Source organism: Hylobates moloch, unplaced genomic scaffold (genome assembly GCF_009828535.3).
Source record: "Hylobates moloch isolate HMO894 unplaced genomic scaffold, HMol_V3 SCAFFOLD_11, whole genome shotgun sequence".
Taxonomy (NCBI): Eukaryota; Metazoa; Chordata; class Mammalia; order Primates; family Hylobatidae; genus Hylobates; species Hylobates moloch.
Genome location: NW_026652286.1, coordinates 49,650,420 through 49,672,640, shown reverse-complemented (window position 1 = coordinate 49,672,640; position 22,221 = coordinate 49,650,420). Strand labels below are relative to the sequence as shown.

Below are 22,221 nucleotides of genomic sequence, written 5' to 3'. Positions count from 1 at the left end.
GTTTTTAATGGAAGAGGCAGAGGAGAATGGATGAGCAGCATCCAATGAGGACAATGAGGACAATGAGGACAAGGAAATCTACTCTGCCTCCAGGCACAGTGGTATACTAGGTGTGGGAGAGAAAAGAGCCACTACTTGAGAGGGCTGTAGAGGTAGCAGTGTCATCAGAAGTCACAAACTCCAAAGTCTGACAGGGGAAGTTCAGAGGGCTAGGCATTTTCACAAATTAATACTCATTTTTCTTAACCCACAGAAGTCCTCATGCTAGAGATGTAAAAAGGCATATTCCTATAAGAAAAACAGCCATGAAACAGTAAGTGAAATTTAGCTTCATGTTTGCAGGATGGGACCATTTTAAAGGGAACAACCATTATTTTGTGTTGTATGGCAGAATTCAGGCCTAGTATTGCAAGGTCTTTGGAGTTTTTCTAAGAGCAGCTAGAATTATGGATTTTACTTAATTTCGACTTTTTAAAAAAAATACTGTGAGGCCAAATAAAATATGTCAGAGACTGCATTTAGCCATTTAGTCACATTTGTGAACTTTTTTTTTCTTTTTTAAGATGGTATTTCACTCTTGTTGCCCAGGCTGGAGTGCAGTGGCGCGATCTCAGCTCACTGCAACCTCCGCCTCCCGGGTTCAAGCGATTCTCCTGCCTCAGCCTCCCGAGTAGCTGGGACTACAGGCGCCCACCACCACGCCCGACTAATTTTTGTATTTTTAGTGGAGACAGGGTTTCACTATCTTGGCCAGGCTGGTCTCGAATCCCTGACCTTGTGATCCACCCACCTCAGCCTCCCAAAGTGCTGGGATTACAGGCGTGAGCCACCGTGCCCGGCCGAACTCTGCTTTTTAAAATACAAAGCTGGCTACCTTGTTGGGTAGACTTGGCAAAAGGCTGCACCTGTTCAGTCTGCAGGTGTAAATAGAGTGATTGTCTACAAGCTGATCACCAAGCAGCACTTGAATTACCTGGCAACTGCGACTACATGTGCACGCCACCACGCCTGGCTAATTTTTATATTTTTAGTAGGGATGAGGTTTCACCATCTTGGCCAGGATGGTCTCAATCTCTTGACCTCGTGATCTGCTTGTCTCGGCCTCTCAAAGTGTTGGGATTACAGGCGTGAGCTACCGTGCCTGGCCTTTACTTTCAATTCTAATTCTGATAATGGAATTTCCTTTGAAGGGAAACACACTTAACCTTTCATGGCCTGAACTTTTAATAAAAATTAGACTGCATACAATAAAAGAAGCCTTCTAATATAGTAAAACTGGAAGGTTCTTTAAACCTCAAAAAATACTAGTTAATTTCTAAATAAGTTTTAACGTTATTATAAAGTATTTAATGTTCCTATGAACCCTTGATTTCCCTTTAGTCATAATCCTGACCGAGACGAATTTTTGGATTGAAGTTGAAGACTAGAAATGGTATTTGGCTCTATGTGATCTAAGCCAGGGCAGCAAACCCATCTAGGCTTAGTTTCCTTATCTGTAAAATGGAGATTAAAAATACATGCCCTCCCTACTTCATAAGGTAGCTAGCTGTTGGTTCAAAGGAGAATGTGAAAAGCTTAAATCCTGACTTTGTATAGGTGTTTTGTTTTATTATATTCTATTAAAGAATAACCACTTGGCTGGAGCTAGTGAGATTGTGTAGAGAAAATATTTTAGATATTAGATTTTAATGTACTTAAAATGTAGGAAATTGCTTGCATGTGAGTGAATATATATTCTACTTCTAAAAGCAACTTTCCTGTTGAAAGATGACACTGCTTGATGGTATCATTGTGTGAGGTGGTGGCTGAAAGTATCCTCTCCCCAGTTCTGTAAGTTGACGGGTTGTACTTATAGTTAAAAATTCTGTTCATTTGGGTGACACTTGATACACAAATTCTTTGGTCTTACTATCACCTTTACTTCCCTTCGCATTGTGTACTTGTTTTTCATCAAAGTTAACAATTATCATTTAAGATTGATTTATGTTTAATGTAATGAGGCTTTTCTAGCAGCATTTAATACATCACTCAAAGAACAAGTCTTAACTGAGAAGTACAGAATACCTCATTTTCACAGTAATTTGTTTTTAAGTCCCAGTGATGAAAACTATAAGGCAGCTTCCTCAAAGGAAGTTAACACTGATGAATCCAGTGCAGCCGGTGTTTTCCATATGAGGTGATAAAATCTTTATCACATCCAGCTGGACTGTCCTGTATGTTAGTCTGAGTCTTTGGAACAGTTATTCCTTCTTATTAATTGTATGGTTGTTATGCAGCCATGGAAGGAAAAGGCTGAACATCAAAATCATCAACAATATACCTGAAAGACAAAATACAGTAAAATAAAAAAAAAACTTTAAGGAAGTTCATAATCACTAGGTGGGTATATTTTAAAATTACATACAATTATATACCTAGATGTTTGGAAAGCTATGCTTAAAGAACTGGCTACATCAATTCTACGTGAAACATGTTAGATATTTAAATCTAATATTCTCAGATTTAAATCTAATATCATCAGATTTAAATCTATTATTCTCAGATTATTTTTTCTTCAACTGTGAATCCTTAAACACAGTATGCATTTGGTAAAACCAATAGGATCTAAACAATGAATTCAAAGGATAAACCAAATCCAAAGATGTATAGTTTTAGTTCTGGCTCTGTTACTGACTTGCTGAGTGAGAAACCCTAGACTTGGGTCTTCATTTTCTCCTCTTTAAAATGGTAACACTCTCCCTTCCCTCCGTGCCCCAGGGACATACCTAGAGAATAAAGCAACTGAAAGCACTCGGAGTTTTCACTTAGAATGCTCAAATAAAAACAATGTTAGGTTACTTTCTCCAGTCTCTCTTTTTTTCATTAATCTCAACCATTAACAGTTTTTTCATTTTTATCTCAACCTTTTTTAACTGACCATTAACTGCTTTTAGAGATGTGTCAAGCAAATTAAATATCTAAAACAAAATTTCAGTCGATGGTGGAAGTTTAAATCTGAAATATAATACAAAATTGTTGTTTGTTTGTTTTTGAGACAGAGTTTTGCTCTTTTGCCCAGGCTGGAGTGGTGTGATCTTGGCTCACTGCAACCTCTGCCCCCCAGGTTCAAGCGATTCTCCTGCCTCAGCCTCCTGAGTAGATGGGATTACAGGCGCCCACCACCATGCTCGGCTAATTTTTTTATTTTTAGTAGAGACGGGGTTTCACCATGTTGGCCAGTCTGGTCTCAAACTCGTGATCCACCCACCTTGGCCTCCCAAAGTGCTAGGATTACAGGGGTAAGTTGCTGCACCCGGCCCAACATGTTTTGAAAATTCACATATTAGTAATCTTCATTTCTGAGAATTACAACAGAGAAATCTGGCATGTAGCTGTTGGTTAATTTTTCAATGTGAAATAGGGACTAAGGAGAGTGAGCCAAGGGCTCAAGTCACTGTCCTGAACAGTACATCTGCAGTGGCTAATTCTTCATCTTGATCTGAATGTACTCAGGCTTAAAGCCCTAGATCAGTTTAAATTCAGACTGAAAACAAGTTTTGTCACATGCACATTTGAAATTATGTTCTCTTGTTTACAACAATAAAAAACCTTAAGGTTTGGCAAGCACGTAGATACCTTAACATATTTGTGAGAGATTAGTCTGTTTGCAACCAAAGGCTTTAAATGAAAAAAAAATCAGAAACAACCTCTATGTTAACTGACCCACAAATTTTTTTGTCATTTTTTATAAAGTCAGAACTGGAAAATAAGACATTACATTTAAAACTTTTTCCAAAAATAGAATTGCAGTTTCATAGAAGCAAACAGAATTTTCTACTTTTCACTGTATGAAATGTAGAAACTAGAGAATTCTATATACTTTTTTTTTTTTTTTTTTTTGAGACAGGGTCGCACTCCCATCACTCAAGCTGGAGTGCAGTGGTACGATCTCGGCTCACTGTAGCCTCGACTTCCTGGGCTCAGGTGATTCTCCTACCTCAGCCTGCCGAGTAGCTGAGACTACATGCATGTACTACTACACCAGGCCACATATACATCCTTGTAGTCAGATTTCTAAATTTTTAATTTAGGAAGATGGCAGGGGCCATTAGAGGAATTATAATTATCTCTGCTGTGATGAGAAACAAGAAAGAATATGGACTATGACTCCCAAGAACAGTTTGCTTCCTGCTTGGTCAAGAAGGAAAGAAGGTGGATATCTTGGGATTACTCTTTCCTCTGTCTCACTCCCCTGGCACCCTGGCACTGCCTAATTAATGTAGCTTTGGTAGTTGAGTGGTGTTTGTTTTGGGGTTTTTGTTTTTATTTTTATTTTGGACTCCTCATCTCTTAACTCTTTGAATGATTCTTTTAATTTATAATTTATTTTTTCCCCATTCTTTTCAGAGTTATATAATGTGTCGCTTTATTTCTTTATTTCATTTGGAGCTAATTTTTTTTCCAGTGGGAAGGTAACTTCAATATATGACAAAATTCAATGGCAGGCTAGAATGCAGTATTCTAAAAATCATCATTTATTCACATACATGTCTTTTATTTACATATATTGAAGGATGCCTTTATTCTCATTCATAAACCTCAGAAAGAAATACAGAAACATGCCTCTTTAAACCAAAAATACAATAAAAATTTTATGTTGGGTCTATTTTAAAAGGTAGGGGTCCTCAGACCAACTAAGAATCTTGGAATACATATTTTCAACAAGATAAATATAAAAAGTATCATATGAATTCGAAAATGTTTGATCTCAGCCAAGCATGGTGGCTTACACCTATAATCTCAGCACTTTGTCAGGCCAAGGCAGGCGGATCACCTGAGCCCAGGAGTTCGAGACCAGCCTGAGCAACATAGAAACCCCGTTTCTATAAAAAATACAAAACTTAGCTGGGTGTGGTTTTATAGAAACCCCATTTCTATAAAAAATACAAAACTTAGCTGGGTGTGGGGGCTACCTGGGAGGCTGGGGCAGGAGGATCACTTGTGCCTGGGAGGCAGAGGTTGCAGTGAGCCAAGATTGCACCACTGCACTCCAGCCTGGGTGACACAACCAGACCAAAAAAAGTTTGATTCCACTTCTATTTCTAAGAGATTTGGGCTTTTTTTGGCGGGGTCGGGGGTGGGGGATGTTCGGATTATTGGGGGGGTAAGTGGTTCTTTAAAATGTTTTGGCTACATATAATGTGTTATCTTCCTGTTTGTACTACACTAACATGAAGAGAATATCGTCACTTTCCCCACCCTATGACACTTTCAGCTCTGTAAAGGGAGAAGATTTAGCATTCCTTTTTTATCTATCATGAGGCTTTTTTTCTAGTATGTTCTTCCGGGAAGTCATTAAGTGCTGCTTTGGCTGGAAAATGTGTTCTAAGAAAAAATCAAGATCCTTTTACAGAGATTGTCATTACTTCAGATTCCTTTTTAAAATTCTTCCATAAAGACCCTTTTTTAAAAAATTTATTGTTTAGATGTGGTTTTGCTATGTTGCCCAAGGTGGCCTTGAACTCCTGGCCTCAAGCAGTTCTATCTCAGCCTCCCAAGTAGCTGGGACTATAGGCACGTGCCACTGTGCTTTTTTTTTTTTTTTTTTTTGAGACTTGCTCTGTCACCCAGGCTAGAGTGTAGAGTGCAGTAGTGCGATTTCAGCTCACTGCAACCTCCACCTCCTGAGGTTCAGGCGATCCTCCTGCCTCAGCCTCCGCAGTAGCTGGGATTACAGGCACGCATCATCACACCCAGCTAATTTTTGTATTTTTAGTAGAGTTGGCCAGGCTGGTCTCGAACTCCTGACTTGAGGTGATCCACCCACCTCGGCCTCCCAAAGTGCTGGGATTACAGGCATGAGCCACCACACCCAGCCTACCTGGCTACTTTTTAATGTTCTTTCAAGTAATGGATGAAATAATTCCTTAACACAGAGATCCTCAACCTTTTTAGCACCAGGGACGGGTTTCCTGGAAGACAGTTTTTCTATGGACTGGGGGCATGGTTTTGGGATGAAACTGTTCCACCTTGGATCATCAGGCATTAGTTAGATTCTCATAAGAAGCGTGTAACCTAGATCGCTCACATGCTGAGTTCACAATAAGGTTCATGCTCCTGTGAGAATCTAATGCCACCGCTGATCTGACAGGAGACGGAGCTTTGTAAGCTTGACTGCCACTCACCTCCTGCTGTACGGCCTTGTTACTAACAGGCCATGGACTGTACTGGTCTGCAGCCTGGGGTTTGGGGACCTCTGCCTTAGCCTACTGTTACAATTGTAGTTGGAGCACGCTAATAAATAAATCATGTTAATATATGTTAGTCTCCAGACATACTGGGGGAATTTTTTCATATAAAAACTACCAGTAGGCCTGCCCAATTAGTGACCTTGTTTGTTAACTTCTTCTTTACATTAGTGACCTTTTTAACTTTAAAATTTAAAAATGGATTTTTTGAGACGGAGTCTCGCTCTGTCACCCAGGCTGGAGTGCAGTGGCACGATCTCAGCTCACTGCAAGCTCTGCCTCCTGGGTTCGTGCCATTCTCTTGCCTCAGCCTCCCAAGTAGCTGGGACTACAGGCGCCCGCCACCACGACCAGCTGATTTTTTGTATTTTTAGTAGAGACGGGGTTTCACCATGTTAGCCAGGATGGTCTCGATCTCCTGACTTCATGATCCACCCACCTCGGCCTCCCAAAGTGCTGGGATTACAGGCGTGAGCCACCGCGCCTGGCCTAAAAACGGAGAAAATTTTTCTTTAAAGAAGTTATCGGAAAATACTAGCACTCTGTAGAACTGACCAAAAGTTATATTACTAGCATTTAAAACCAGTTTTTCTCTGATATTCTTCATGTTTAGGCCTATAGATATTGAGCAGAACAATTTGATAGCATAACAATATTGAGCATATCCATTAATGTGAGATAGAGGAATGGAAGGTAAACAGGAAGAGTAAAGTGTGATTGACTATTCAAACCTGTTGTGGCACTTCCCTTCTGTGTTCCCATCTGTGTGTGTGTGTGTGTGTGTTTTAAAGAAAATGACTAACAAGAAACAATATGCTAACTGGATAAAAAGAAGAGTGAATTAATGGAGGGCCAAGCATCTTCATATTCACTTACAGTTATGAGTTATAATCAGGCTTAAAACAGATGACTAAACAAAATCAAGAAATGTTGATAACTTTATATAAGTAATGCATAAGAAATGCATAATAACTTTTTGTATATTGTATAATTTTGTGTATTTGACCCAACTTTATAAAGAGTTTATATATCTGATCTAAATAGAAATAACTGGGCCGGGCGCAGTGGCTCACGCTTGTAATCCCAGCACTTTGGGAGGCCGAGGCAGGTGGATCATGAGGTCAGGAGATCGAGACCACGGTGAAACCCCGTCTCTACTAAAAATACAAAAAAAAAAATTAGCCGGGCGTGGTGGCGGGCGCCTGTAGTCCCAGCTACTCGGAGAGGCTGAGGCAGGAGAATGGCGTGAACCTGGGAGGCGGAGCTTGCAGTGAGCCGAGATTGCGCCACTGCACTCCAGCCTGGGCGACACAGCGAGACACCGTCTCGAAAAAAAAAAAAAAAAAAGAAATAACTGGAATGTAGCCTGAGCAACACAGTGAGACCTCATCTCTACAAAATACACAAAAATTAGCTGGGTGTGGTGGCACATGCCTGTCATCCCAGCTACTCAGGAGGCTAAGGCAGGAGCATTGCTTGTGCCCAGGAGTTCAAGCACAGTGAGCTATGGCTATGATCATGCCACTGCCCTCAAGCCTGGGTGACAAAGAGAGACCCTGTCTTGAAAACAAAACAAAAACAATAAAAATAACAGGAATGTAACTTGTGGATAATTTTTAAACTATACTTAATACCGGTATTCATTGTTTCATGAGATGCCGTTCTGCAAAATGAGTCAAATGAACTAAATGATACTTTATCTGGAGCTCACAAATGTGAAAAAACAAATTTCTTTAGCAAAAAAAAAAAGATTATTTTTGAAGGGAAGTAAGCACTCTTTGCTTTTTTGGTGCTCAGATCTCAAGGTTTCTTAAAGTGATAGCATATCTGAAACTGACTAACAGTTTTAAAGGATACTACACAAAGTATTATTTAAGGCATGTTAGCTACCTTTTTCATTTTCTGTTTTGTGCCTGCTGTGGCTTTGGAAATTGATATGTTACGATGATATATACATATCATATTTTAAAATACCCTAATCTTTCAGACATATTAAATAAAAATATGCTTACCTAAAGAAGGAGCCAGCCAGTATACTATAAAAAACTGAGGGAATTCTTCGTCAAAACACATGAAATGTAGTGAAAGTGCCAAAGCTGGATTAAATACAGCTCCTGTTAGGCTTCCTCCTGTAATAGATGTTAAGCAGAGTGATTCCAAATGATTTATCTTCCATTTTCTTGTAACTGGAAATAAATGGTTACTAAATGTGACTTTTATTTTAGGTATTCTTAGTCTGTGATCTTCCTTTGCAGGATCACCTGGCATATTTTAGACTATAATCATAGATTATAATATGCCCCGTTATTATAAAAAAAGACAAAGGACATTAAAGTTTGAGCCCAGTGCTTTTCCTATAGACTATAAAATGGACACTGAAAGTTAATATGCTCTATTATTATTCCTACAGTTTTATAAAATAGATTTGGCTGCCCTGAACATTCATCAATTTAAATGAATTAATAATAATAAAAGTAAAATGAAAATACAGTTAAATAGATACAATGACCCAAGATCCTCTTGGGTACAAGCGTAACTTTGCATTGAAAAGAAAAGGTAAAATGGACCAATAGACCAAAGCTTTATCATTGGTTCCATTTTTACTTGTCAACAGAGCCCTTGAGAAGTGACTGTGAGTAGTCATGAGAGATAAGCACAAATTATAACTGTTGGCTACTTTTTAGGATTTGTGTTCCAGCTCTGCACCCAGGGTATTTCTCTGACATGGGGCTAGGAGTCTATAGTCTGGCCACACAAGTACGGAACGGAAGAGGGGGCTGGATGCCTGTCCAGCAGTACTCCACAGAGCTGTGTCTTTGCTTTTCGAAGTCCAGCCTAAAAGCATCCCTCAGACAGTGACATTTTCAGCAGTTTTTCCAAGTGGAAGCTTAGGCACACAACTCTGCCTCTTTTACTTAGCCACAGAGATAGATCCTGAGATCTTCAGAAGTTTTACTATTGACATGCACCACTGTGGCCTGTTTTCATGGAAATTAAGTGGCCCTTTCATAAGATTTCACTACTGAGATTTCACACTTGAATAGGCCAAGAACAATGAAGCTGTGTTGAGATGAAGATATTGAGCAATGAACTAAGCTCACTCAATAGCTAAGAGTTTTTTCTAGTGTACCAGCCTCACAGCATGATTCATATTCATTACTCAGCAATTATAAATGATATCATAGACCTTCAGAATCATTCCTGAATAGTCAAATCCTAGAATGTTAAACCTGCAACTGCTAAGGGTGAACAGAATTGTCTGGTCGGCAGCTAGTCATTTCAGTTTGATTACACAAAAACTTATTGAGTTCCTGTGTACTAGACACCATGGGCAGAAAGATAAAGACTCACACAGACATTTACAATATAATGTAATATGACCTATGATAATATAAATGACCTGTGACTTTTAGGCATGTATTGATAAAAATGGACTGAATCATTACCCTCACTTAGTTTACTTCAGTATTCAAGGCCATGGTATACTGAAGATTTTCCACTAGATCTAAGATGAACACCACCGATCAGTCTTATACCATCCTAAAACTCAAACGACTTCACTTCCTAATCTCATCCTCACACAGCAGTTCTGATCAGTGTGACTTAGTGGTAGCTGCTTCTCCCAGCAAGATGTTGTCTACTTTCCCTCTCTTAAAAATGAGCTGGTTTTGCAACTTGTGTTGATAGATAGAGTGCAGCAGAGTAGGGCTATGGGAATTCTGAATGTAATAGGAGTGCTGCTGTGTGAATTCTAGGTTCACGGCTCAATAAACCCATCAGCTTCCACTTTTTACTCTCTTGGAAGAATGCCCTGACCATGTAAGTTTGCTGGTCTAGGCTGCTGGAGGATGAAAGGCCACATGGAAGAGAACTGAGGCATCTTAGATGACAGCTGACAACTGCCAGACATATGAGTGAGGTACCTTGGGCTTTCCAGCCTCACCACTGGTCAGTTGAATGCAGCTATATGAGAGATCTCAGAGGATCTGCCCATCTGTAACCCACAGAATCATGAAAAATAAGTTATTCTCAGTTTGGGGGCCAGGGATGGTGGCTCATGCCTGTAATCCTAACACCTTGGAAGGCTGAAGCGGGTGGATCACTTGAGCCCAGGAGTTTGTAATGAGCTCAGGCAACATAGCAAAACTGCATTTCTATAAGAAATACAAAAATTAGCTGGTTGTGGTGCCACATGCCTGTGGTCCCAGCTACTTGGGAGGCTAAGGCAGGAGAATAACCTGAGCCTGCAGAGGTTGAGGCTGCAGTGAGTCGAGATTGTGCCACTGCTCTACAGGCTGGGTGACAGAGTGAGATCCTGTCTCAAAAAAAAAAAAAAAAAAAAGTTTTGAATGGTGTATTACACAGCAATAGTTAACTGATTGATACAGAAATCCATGTCAGGTGTGGGTTCTGTGTGAACAAAAGCTAAAAACATGGCATTGGCTTTAATGTCTTACTGGATAATTCTTTGTTGTGAGCTATCCTGTGCACCGTAGTATGTTTAGCAGCATCCCTGGCCTCTACTCAGATGGCAGTGGCTTATTCCCTCTCCCCACGTTGTAACAACCAAAAATGTCCCCTGGGGGGAAAACTGTCCCTAAGTTGAGAATTACTGTCCTAGAGAAACACTGGTATTTGTGTATGAGAAGATATATACAAGATTTTATTTTTTTGAGATGGAGTCTCGCTCTGTCGCCCAGGCTGGAGTGCAGTGGTGCGATCTCGGCTCACTGCAAGCTCCACCTTCCGGGTTCACGCCATTCTCCTGCCTCAGCCTCCCGAGTAGCTGGGACTACAGGTGCCCGCCACCACGCCTGGCTAATTTTTTGTATTTTTAGTACAGACAGGGTTTCAACATGTTAGTCAGGATGGTCTTGATCTCCTGGCCTCGTGATCCACCTGCCTCAGCCTCCCAAAGTGCTGGGATTACAGGCGTGAGCCACCGCACCCGGCCCTACAAGATTGTTTATTGTAGCAAAGAACTAGGAAAAACCTATATGTCCATTCATAGGGAAATTAGCCCTAAACAAATTTACTATTACTTTGGAATATCACGCAGTGTTTTGAAATAATGAGAGAAATCTCTTTACTAACATAGGTAGATATCCAAGATGTATCGTTGAACAACTACCACCAAAAAAAGCAAATTGTTTCCTCATCCTGTATCTTCCATGTCATAAATGACCTGTGACTGTGTCTTGCCCTTTCTTCTCCAATATATATCTCCAAACACTTCTCTGCATTCCACAACTACCCCAACTATTTGTTTAACTACTTGCCCCTTGAAGGACATCCAGATAGTTGTTTCCGGCTCTTGGCTATCAGGAATAAAGCCTGCTGAGTAAGGTATGATACTTTTTAATGTTAACACAAGTATACACATATACAATAATATATATAATAATATATCATTCCTGGCTGGGCGCAGTGGCTCACACCTGTAATCCCAGCACTTTAGGAGGGCGGGGTGGGTGTACTGCCTGAGCTCAGGAGTTTGCGACCAGCCTGGGCAACACGGTAAAACCGCATCTCTACTAAAATACAAAAAAAAATAGCTGGGCATGGTGGCGTGCACCTGTAGTCCCAGCTACTCGGGAGGCTCAGGCAGAACTGCTTGTACCCAGGAGGCAGAGGTTGCAGTGAGCCAAGATCGCGCCACTGTACTCCAGCCTGGGCAACAGAGCAAGTCTCAGTCTCAAAATAAATAAATAAATAAATAACAGTAATAATATATCATTCCTGTAGGGTTTTATCTATATGTATAATAAATGCACATGAAAAGAGTTTGGGCCTGGGTTTGATGGCTCATGCCTGTAATCCCAGCACTTTGGGAGGCTGAGATGGGTAGATTGCTTGAGTCCAGGAGTTCAAGATTAGCCTGGGCAACATAGCAAAACCCCCATCTCTACAAAAAATACAAAAATGGGCTGGGTATGGTGTCATGTACTTGTGGTCCCAGCTACTCAGGAGGCTGAGGTGGGAGGATCCTGTGAGCTGGGGAGGTGGAGGTTGCTGTGAGCTATGATTGCACCACTGCGCTCCAGCCTGGGTAACAGAGTGAAGCCCTGTCTCAAAAAAATAAAAATAAAAACACAGTTTGGGGCTGGGCATGGTGGCTCACGCCTATAATCCCAGCACTTTGGGAGGCCGAGGCTGGTGGATCATTTGAGGTCAGGAGTTCAAGACCAGCCTGGGCAACATGGTGAAGCCCCTACTAAAAGTACAAAAAGTAGCCAGGTGTGGGGCCTGTCATGGGGTGGGGGGCAGGGGGAGGGATAGCACTGAGAGAAATACCTAATGTAAATCATGAGTTAATGAGTACAGCAAACCAACATGGCACATGTATACCTATGTAACAAACCTGTATGTTGTGCACATGTACCCTAGATCTTAAAGTATAATTTTAAAAAATAATAAATTAATTTAAAAAAAATTAGCCGGCTGTGGTGGCAGGTGCCTGTAATCCCAGCTACTCCAGGGGCACAAAAAAAAAAGAAAAAAAAATTAGCCAGGTGTGGCCAGGCATGGTGGCTCACGCCTGTAATTCCAGCACTTTGGGAGGCTGAGGCAGGCACATCACCTGAGGCCGGGAGTTCAAGACCAGCCTGACCAACATGGAGAAACCCTGTCTCTACTAAAAATACAAAATTAACCAAGTGTGGTGGCGCATGCCTGTAATCCCAGCTACTCGGGAGGCTGAGGCAGGAGAATCGCTTGAACCCGGGAGGCAGAGGTTGCAGTGAGCCTAGATGGTGCCATTGCACTCCAGGCTGGGCAACAAGAGTGAAACTCCATTTCAAAAAAAAAAAAAATTAGCCAGGTGTGGTGGCAGACGCCTTTAATCCCAGCTACTCAGGAGGCTGAGGCAGGATAATCATTTGAACCTGCGAGACAGAGGTTGCAGTGAGCCCAGATTGCACCACTGCGCTCCAGCCTGGGCGACAGAGCAAGACTCCATCTCAAAAAAAAACCCAAAAAACAACAACAAAAAACCAGTTTGGAAGGTTGTAACACAAACATCAGAGACAAGGATTACCATGGAAGGAAGAGTAGACAGGGAAGGAGAGGAAACAGGCACGGAGGCATGGAGGATGGCAGTCAAAAGGCACTTTAGTCTTTGAATTTTTTACATAGAGAACATATCACGTATTGTGTAATTAAAAAGGAATTATTTTTTAAAGAATCATCAGGCACAGAACTATCAGAAGATGGCTTCAAAAAACAAGTTACTATTTATTGACATTTGAAGGGGAGATGACAATCATGCATGTCGAAGAAGAGGTATAACCGGGAGATCCAGCTAGTCCACTGCCAAGAGTCAGAGGACAGCACGGATTTGGTGAAATTACCACGGCCAGAGGCTAAGTCTCAAATCTGGCAATTTTAGGCACTAAAGTTTCTCAATATTCCTAAAGGGAATAAAATTCTCTGTGACAGAAGAATACTAGTTAAAAATCACATAACACCAATGTAGAAGCTGGAAGGTCTATTTATTAATTTAGAGTGGAAGCTAGCTTTCTAGTAACCGGAATATTTGTCTTCCCTCTCCAGAGAACCCATTTTAATGAGCACATAAGCAAAGAAAAAGGAGTGTTATCATACCATGATGAGCTCTGATAAAATATCATTGTCAGGAGTTGAAAATACCTCTCTAGGCCGGACGTGGTGGCTCACGCCTGTAATCCCAGCACTTTGGGAGGCCGAGGTGGGTGGATCACAAGGTCAGGGGTTCAAGACCAGCTTGGCCAAGATGGTGAAACCCCATCTCTACTAAAAGTACAAAAATTACAGCGCGCCTGTAATCCCAGCTACTTGGGGGGCTGAGGCAGGAGAATCGCTTGAACCTGGGGGGCGGAGGTTGCAGTGAGCCGAGATCGTGCCACTGCACTCCAGCCTGGGCGACAGAGCGAGACTCCGTCTCAAAAAAATAAACAAATAAACAAAGAAAAAAAGAAAATACCTCTCTAATGACAAGCCTGCTTGTTTTCCCCAAATTCAATCTCTACTCCTGGACATTACGGGGCAAATAATTTCAAAGTTTGCATCTCCAAACTCCACTTTTCATTTCTGGTTTGTATTCTGTTGATATGCTAATGTTACTAACTAAGCTAGCTAGCTAGCTGTTTTCTTTTCTTTTCTTGAGAGATTCTCACTCTGTCACCCAGGCTGGAGTGCAGTGGTATAATCTCAGCTCATTGCAACCTCCACCTCCCGGGTTCAAGCGATTCTCATGCCTCAGCTTCCTGAGTAGCTGAGACTACAGGTGTGAGCCACCATGCCCAGCTAATTTTTGTATTTTAAGTAGAGACTGGGTTTTGCCATTTTGGCCAGGCTGGTCTCGAACTCCTGGCCTCAAGCAATCCGCCCACCTCGGCCTCCCAAAGTGCTGGGATTACAGACATGAGCCACTGTGCCTGGCCTGTTTTCAAATTAGTTGTTATTCTTACAGACCTGGAAGAATGACATTAGACTGTTCTCAGATGTTGTGGGGAACACCTAGGGATTTGTACCAAAATCTTTACTTATTTGCAATGGACAAATTTCGTTATAAAAGTTACAACTTACATTTTCCTGAATTTATCCCAAAAGGAGTTGTGAGCAATAAAACTGATCAAATTATATGCAAAAATGATCAAATTATACTGGAAGCCTGTTGGAAATATAGAGGGAAATAATAATAATAAATAAAAATTATTTCCCAAGCACTTCGTGTATGGCAGGTACTATGCTACAAACTTGAATTATTATTCTTCATACTAGTCTTAGGAAATAGTATTCTTCATTTTAGAGATGAGGAAAGTGAGGCCCAAAATAAGTATTCAGCCTAAGGGCACAGTCTTTTTTTTTTTTTTTTTTAATCAAAACAAGATCTCACTCTTTCACCCAGGCTAGAATGCGGTGATGAAATCATGGCTCAATACAACCTCAAACTTCAGGGCTCAAGCAATCTTACTGTCTCAGCCTCTTAAGTAGCTAAGACTACAGGTGTGCACCACCATACCTGGCTAATTTTAAAATTTTTTTGTAGAGACAGGGTCTTGCTGTGTTGCCCAGACTGGTCTCAAACCACTGGTCTCATGCAGTCCTCCTGTCTTGACCTCCCGGTCCTGGGATTACAGACATGAGCCACCGTACCTGGCCTTAACCATTATATATATATACATATATATAATTTTTTTTTTAATTGAGACATAGTCTCGCTCTGTTGCCCAGGCTGGAGTGCACTGGTGTGATATCAGCTCGCTGCAACCTCTGCCTCCCAGGTTCAAGCAATTCTACTGCCTCAGCCTCCCAAGTAGCTGGGATTACGGTCGCCTGCCACCATGCCAGGCTCATTTTTGTATTTTTAGGAGAGATGGGGCTTTACCATGTTGGCATTGAATTGGTTAAAGAATAGTAGAGTAATGAGGATAATGAATAGGCTGTGGGTGGTCATGTTGATTCAGATTATGAATCAACAGGCTGGTCTTGAACTCCTGAACTCAGGTGATCCGCCCGCCTCCGTCTCCCAAAGTGCTGGGATTATAGGCATGAACCACTACACCCGGCCTTAACCACTATATTATACTGGCATAACAAAATAAATTTTGGACCTTTGAAGGTGTTTTTCATTTGTAAATTAATAGCAGCTCCTATTTAAAAAGAACATATGTTCCCTTCTTTTTTTTTTTTTTTTTTGACACTGAGTCTTGCTCTGTTGCTCAGGCTGAAGTGCAGTGGCATGATCTTGGCTCACAGCAACCTCCACCTCCAGGGCTCAGGGGATCCTCCCACCTCCACCTCCCGGGTTCAAGGGATTCTCCTGCCTCAGCCTCCCAAGTAGCTGGGATTACAGGTGCACACCATCACGCCCAGCTAATTTTGTATTTTTAGTAGAGACAGGGTTTCTCCATGTTGGTCAGGCTGGTCTCGAACTCCCGACCTCAGGTGATCCGCCTGCCTCTGCCTCCCAAAGTGCTGGGAATACAGGCGTGAGCCATCCCACCCGGCCATATTATTTCTTCCTGTACAGTTTTTTAGAGTAAACAGAATATTTGCTAGTTCGTTCACTTATTCTAAAAATACTGTTTACTTTGTACCAGGTCCTATGCTAAGATCTTGATATATGTTATGACAAATAAAACAAATGTGGTCTACAGACTCAAAGCTTATCATCTGGTAGAGGAAAACAGGCATGTGTCAGAAAACAATATAATTTAAAATTCTATGAAAGAAATGAGCAGTATGCGGTAATAAAGACAACTGACATGTGTAAAATAACAGATGTTTTTCTTTTTTTTTTCTTTTTTTGAGATGGAGTTTTGCTCTTGTTGCCCAAGCTGGAGTGCAATGGCGCGACCTCAGCTCACTGCAGCCTCCGCCTCCCAGGTTCAAGCGATTCTCCTGTCTCTGCCTCCTGAGTAGCTGGGATTACAGGCATGTGCAAGCATGCCCAGCTAATTTTGTATTTTTAGTAGAGGTAGGGTTTCTCCATGTTGGTCAGGCTGGTCTCAAACTCCTGACCTCAGGTGATCCACCCACTTTGGCCTCCCAAAGTGCTGGGATTACAGGCGTGAGCCACCACACCCGGCCCAGGTGTTTTTCAATATTTAATTATGCATAAAAATGAATGCAGCTCTCTCTCAAACTGTTCATTGAACTAAATTCTTCCAGAACCCAAAGTAAGGAAGATTTGCTTGAAATCTGATTAACAGTTTATAGCTCTAATATGTTAATAAATCACACAGCTTTTTTCTTTTTTTACACTATTGGGGAGCCAGTTAATACACGATACATGGTAATGACATAACTGGGGCTCCATGTGCCCATCAAAATTTGGGGTGCTAAATCAATAAATACACAGACACTTGGTCACTGGCTATCCTAGGAGCCTGTGGCTATGTTGCTGGACGCTTATGTTCTGTAATCCTAAAATACATAAGTTATTTTGATGTACCCTGTATTGGTGACTTCTCAGTGCCCTTGAAATGCAAGTGATTAAAGAAATCTCTCAATGTGCACCTTTGTCAAATCTGTACTTGTAGTATCTTAGAAGCTTAAAAAAGACATAATAACTTGTAATGATGCCTGACTTAGCCAACTGTCCCAAGACAGTCTTATTTGTAACAACTCTGTTCCAAAGTTATGGCTTAGAGCCATAGAAAATAAAAGGGAGAGATGGGACTTAGTGCAGCATTTCCCAAAGTATGTTCTCTTCTGCTATGCACTCCTAGACAAGAGGATCTCGTAAGTTTGAAAAACTGTGCTCCAAATCCTCCTCTTGGAGTTTCACAATACTTAGAAGCATAGTAAAGGCTCTATGAAGTCTTAAAATTAGAAAACCTGTTTAATCCAGTGTCTGCCAAATTTATTTGGCAACAACATCATTTTGTAACTTAAAAATTGTATAAGTTGTGGTGAAATATGTATATACCACAAAGTATGCCATTTTAGCCATTTTTAAGTGTATAAGTCATTGGTGTTACATTCACCATGCTGTTTCACCAGCAGCACCATTTCCAAAGGTTTTCATAACATAAACTTTGTACCCATTAAACAATAAGTCCTCCTTCCTTCCTACAGTCCCCGGTAACTCTATTCTACTTTCTGTCTCTATGAAGTTGCCTATTCTAGATATTCTGTATATGTAGAGCCATACAGCATTTGTCTTTTTGTGTCTGGCTTATTTTGCTTAGCATATTGTTTTTGAGGTTCATTCATGTTGTAGTATACATCATAACTTCATTCCTTTTTATGGCTGAATATATTCAATTGTGTATAGTTTTGTAACTTTTGAGGAGCACACTGTGGAAATGCTGATAATGAATCCATATGAGCTTTAGTGCCAGTTGGAACCATGGTTCTAACACAGTCTAGTTATGTAAGCTTAGATAGATCATTTCACTTTTCTGGGCCTCACTTACTTTACTAAAATGGGAAGAATGTATTCATCGATGGGTTTTTTTTTTTTTTTTGAGATGGGGTCTCACTCTCTCGCTCTGTCTCCCAGGCTGGAGTGCAATGACTCGATCTCGGCTCACTGCAAGCTCTGCCTCCCAGGTTCATGCCATTCTCCTGCCTCAGCCTCCGAGTAGGTGGGACTACAGGCACCTGCCACCATGCCCGGCTAATTTTTTTGTATTTTTTAGTAGAGACGGGGTTTCACCGTGTTAGCCAGGATGGTCTCAATCACCTGACCTCGTGATCCGCCCACCTCGGCCTCCCAAAGTGCTGGGATTACAGGCGTGAGCCACCGCGCCCGGCCGATGGGTTGTTGTAAGAATTAATTAAGATAACTCTCATAAATTTCCTTGCAAAATGCTTGGCCTGTAACAGCTGACAACTGAATAGTCTTATCTCCCTTATATTGGCAGAAAACAAAGGGAAGATCATACTGCATCATAAATTTCTGTAACTAGTAGTAATCAACAATTGTCTATTTTGTTCTACCCATGCAAACAGACTCTAGCACTGTCCAATCCTGTACCCACTAGCTACTGCACAATTTGACAACTGACCACTTGAAATGTGGCTACTTTAAATCTAATTTCAGTTAATTTAAGCGTAAACAGCCACATGCAGCTAGTGGCTACTGAATTGCACAGTGCAGGTCTAGACTCCTAAAGCAGTGCTTCTTTACCTTGGTTTCATAATGGGATCACCTGTGAAGCTTTAAAATACACCTCTGCCTAGGCCCCTTGCCAGAGCAATTGGATTTTAATCTGTGGGCCCAGAACAAGGATGTTTAAAGAGCTCCCCAGGTGATTTTAATACAGAGAGAACCACTGCTCTAGTGATCCCTTTATACTCTCCCTTTCCCCCATCAATTAGTACCCTCATTTCAAGAAAAAAAGGGCAGTGTTTTTGATCTGTTGATATTTTATAGATTACTTCTAATAACTTTCCTTATATCTATGACTGGATCTATAACTCCAAGTATTATCTGTGTCTCTTCTCTCAAATTTTTTGTCACTGATAAAATAGGGAATGGCTAATATATACAGTATTATCTATGGAATCGTAAATATGTATTAAAAGTAGACAGAAAGATATCAACTTCAGGCTACTCAAGAGAGGGAAGAGGAACACAGGTATTGAAAAATCCAACTGTAGTTAATGTTCTATTGATGTAAAAATTCTTTTTTAAGTTTTTACTGCTTTTAATTGTAGAAATAAAGAGCTAAACCATGGCATAACTCTTTTTGCAGCGACAGTTCTGTTCATATACAGGGGATGTTTCTGCTTTAGCTAAAATCTAAAACTTCAATAAATAAGCAACTACTCACCAATCCCTCAAATATGCCTGTACCTGTCATTGTTTTTTTCTTTTTCTTTTTTTTTTCTTTTGAGACAGACAGGGTCTCTATAACCCAGGCTGGAGTGCAGTGGCACTATCACAGCTCACCACAGCCTCAACCTCCTGGACTTAGGTGATCCTCCCACCTTAGCCTCCCAAGTAGTTGGGACTACAAGTGCACACCAGCACGCCTGGCTAATTTTTGTATTTTTTGTAGAGATGGGATTTCTCTATGTTGCCCAGGCTAGTCTCGAACTCCTGGGCTCAAGCGATCCACCCGCCTTGGCCTCCCAAAGTGTTGGGATGACAGGTGTGAGCCACTGCGCCCGGCCCCCTTCACTCTCCTATACCATTTATTTCCATTTATGTCTACTTAAAAAGTGGTACCAGACCTAAAGAAGGGGAAATTGATTGGGAAGGCTTGCTTGCTTTCTTTTTTTGAGACAGTCTCACTGTTGTCGCCCGGGCTGGAGTACAATGGCATGATCTCGGCTCACTGCAACCTCCGTCTCCCGGGTTCCAGCAATTCTCCCGCCTCAGATTCCCGAGTAGCTGAGATTACAGGCGCCCACCACCACGCCCGGCTAAATTTTTTTTGTATTTTTAGTAGAGACGGGGTTTCACCATGTTGGCGAGGCTGGTCTCAAAACTCCTGACCTCAGGTGATCCACCCACCTCGGTCTCCCAAAGTGCTGGGATTACAGGCGTGAGCCACCGCGCCCAGTTGAAGGCTTTCATTTTTACCCTAGAAGGTCAAGTACATGTTTAGCAGTCCTTATCTTGAAGTTTGCTTCTAGTCATGGTTTCACTTTTAATGGGCAGAAGATAACTATTACCACAAATTTCCTTTGTTATTTCTGCCTCCACAGTCTTTTATAATTTAGATGTAGTCCCAATAAAGATATTCTGTTGTAATCATTTAAAATGACACATTTCATCATTAAATACTTGTGTTTTGGATTTCCTCCTCCCACTTAGGACTAGATTGCCCACTGCATCTGAGATCTGTTAAAGTAAACAAATGGTTTAAAAGAAATCAACAGATTTCTCAAGAGTTATATTTTAAAAAGCATCTTTAATTTGAAGCAAGTTATAATTTAAACACATTTTCTTAATAGGTCACTTAAAAGTTCATGTATAACTCAAAGTGAATTATTAAGGAAATAAGAAATGACTTTACGTCATTTATAGGACTAAAATGGAACTACAAAATTTCTACCCTCCGCTCTTATACTAACCAATCATGTGCCTTGTGCTTTAAATCGAAAGGAACTTTGTAAAGCCAGGATCATTTTTCAGTAAGAGTATCCGAAACGATCTATACCACCTTGGCATGAAGAAAGAGGCAGTTAATAAGTTATCTTTCCTTTCTACCATTAAAACAATCCCTTTGTAGGATATGTGAACCCTTGGCAATATCTCACTATCTCAGTTTCAGCACAGAGGTGGCTCCTTTCTCTGGTTGTTCAAAGAAGCACTGCATGAAGGTCTGTATGTGTCGGCCCTACCGGTTAAGAACGGGCTGCAAAATGGTTAGAATAACGGGGATACCAGCATTTACATCATAGCGGGATAGAGGGTGTCAAATGTATTTTAGTAAAGAACTTACAGCCTCATGTCATAGAGGCTCTGGAAGTGCCAAGTATTTGGTGAGAATGACAAACCTGCATAGACCAAAAAGGTGATGAGTGCAGCCAGCAGGTGGATACGAAGCTTGGTTCGGACCTCCTGGAAGTGCAGCAGAGCGCTGTGGAAGAGAAAGGAGCAGACGGCCTCTGTGATGACCGCTTTGAGCAAGTCGACTTGGATGGGATTCTTGCAAGCGAAGCTCCTCTCGCTGATGTGATACTGGGTCAGACCCAAGCTCCACAAGGCGCTTGTGCAGTACCTGCTGCACAGGGCACTAACCAGCTGAGCCAATAGCCTCACCACACCCGTCTCGGGGGACATGCCCCCCAGCATCATCTGCATCATCACGCCGCACGGGTTGCTGGACGTGCCCACCAGAGTCAGGCCATGCACAAGCGAGAAGAAGTAGACGAGCGTCAGCGTCCAGGTGGGGTGCGTAGGGTGCTGTTCGCTCAGCAGTTGCAGCTCGTGGGTGCAGCAGCAGAGCTGGAAGGTGGCTAGAAATTCCAGGACGAAGGCGTGGGCCACCGGCCTGTGCAGCTGCTGCCGGGCGACCACGCGGGCCAGCCCCATGAGCAGCACCACCGACAGCATCAGTCCCAGCGAGGTGCAGGTGTCCTGCAGCTCGGGCCGGAGCCCCAGCAGCGGCGACATGGCTCCGTCGCCGCCAGAGCGGGTTGCGGGCTCCGGCTCTGGGTAGGAGGCGGTCTCCAGGCCAGAGTCCGAAGTCCGTAGCCCCTCCCCTCCTCACGCCCCTCGGGGCGGGACGAGCGGGAGGCTTCCGAGCGGCACACTTAGGGAGTCCTCCCCGCCTCCCCGGCTCGGCGCTGGGGTGTTGGAACCAGATCCGGGGAGGCGGGGAGGAGCGGGGAGGCGCGGGGCGGCGAGGGGCGGCGAGGGGAGGTCTGCTAGGGCGCCGACCGAGGGGCCAACGGTCAGCCGAACCCGCCGCGCACTCGCCCTCCGCCGCCTCCCTCAAGGCCTTGTAGGCGGGCGCGGCGGCGGAGGGCAGGACGGGGCGTGGTCGACGCAGCGCTCTTGGTGCCCACTGCGCACGCGTGCTGCTGCCTTTGCGCCCCTGCGGGTGGC

At 42.3% G+C, this 22,221-nt stretch overlaps 1 protein-coding gene across 1 annotated transcript; it reads right to left on the bottom strand.

Moving 5' to 3' along the window:
- Window positions 1–1,969: 1,969 nt before the first annotated feature.
- Window positions 1,970–22,076, bottom strand: AQP11 (aquaporin 11). The gene is made up of 3 exons (XM_032166998.2): window positions 21,168–22,076; window positions 8,240–8,356; window positions 1,970–2,320 (listed from the first exon to the last, which is right to left on the bottom strand). Exons 1-3 carry the CDS (start codon window positions 21,784–21,786, stop codon window positions 2,241–2,243), a joined length of 816 nt encoding a protein of 271 aa, XP_032022889.1. The 5' UTR covers window positions 21,787–22,076; the 3' UTR covers window positions 1,970–2,240.
- Between the last annotated feature and the right edge of the window lie 145 nt (window positions 22,077–22,221).

Bases quoted from the DNA above. Each gene is read 5' to 3' on its own strand.
- AQP11 (XM_032166998.2), bottom strand. From the start codon at position 21,786: ATGTCGCCGCTGCTGGGGCTCCGGCCCGAGCTGCAGGACACCTGCACC. The intron at 8,357-21,167 runs GTTTGTCATTCT...CATCTATTACAG, and splicing joins CACCTTTTTGGTCTATGCAG to GAGGAAGCCTAACAGGAGCT. The intron at 2,321-8,239 runs GTAAGCATATTT...TTTGTCTTTCAG, and splicing joins CTGGCTGGCTCCTTCTTTAG to GTATATTGTTGATGATTTTG.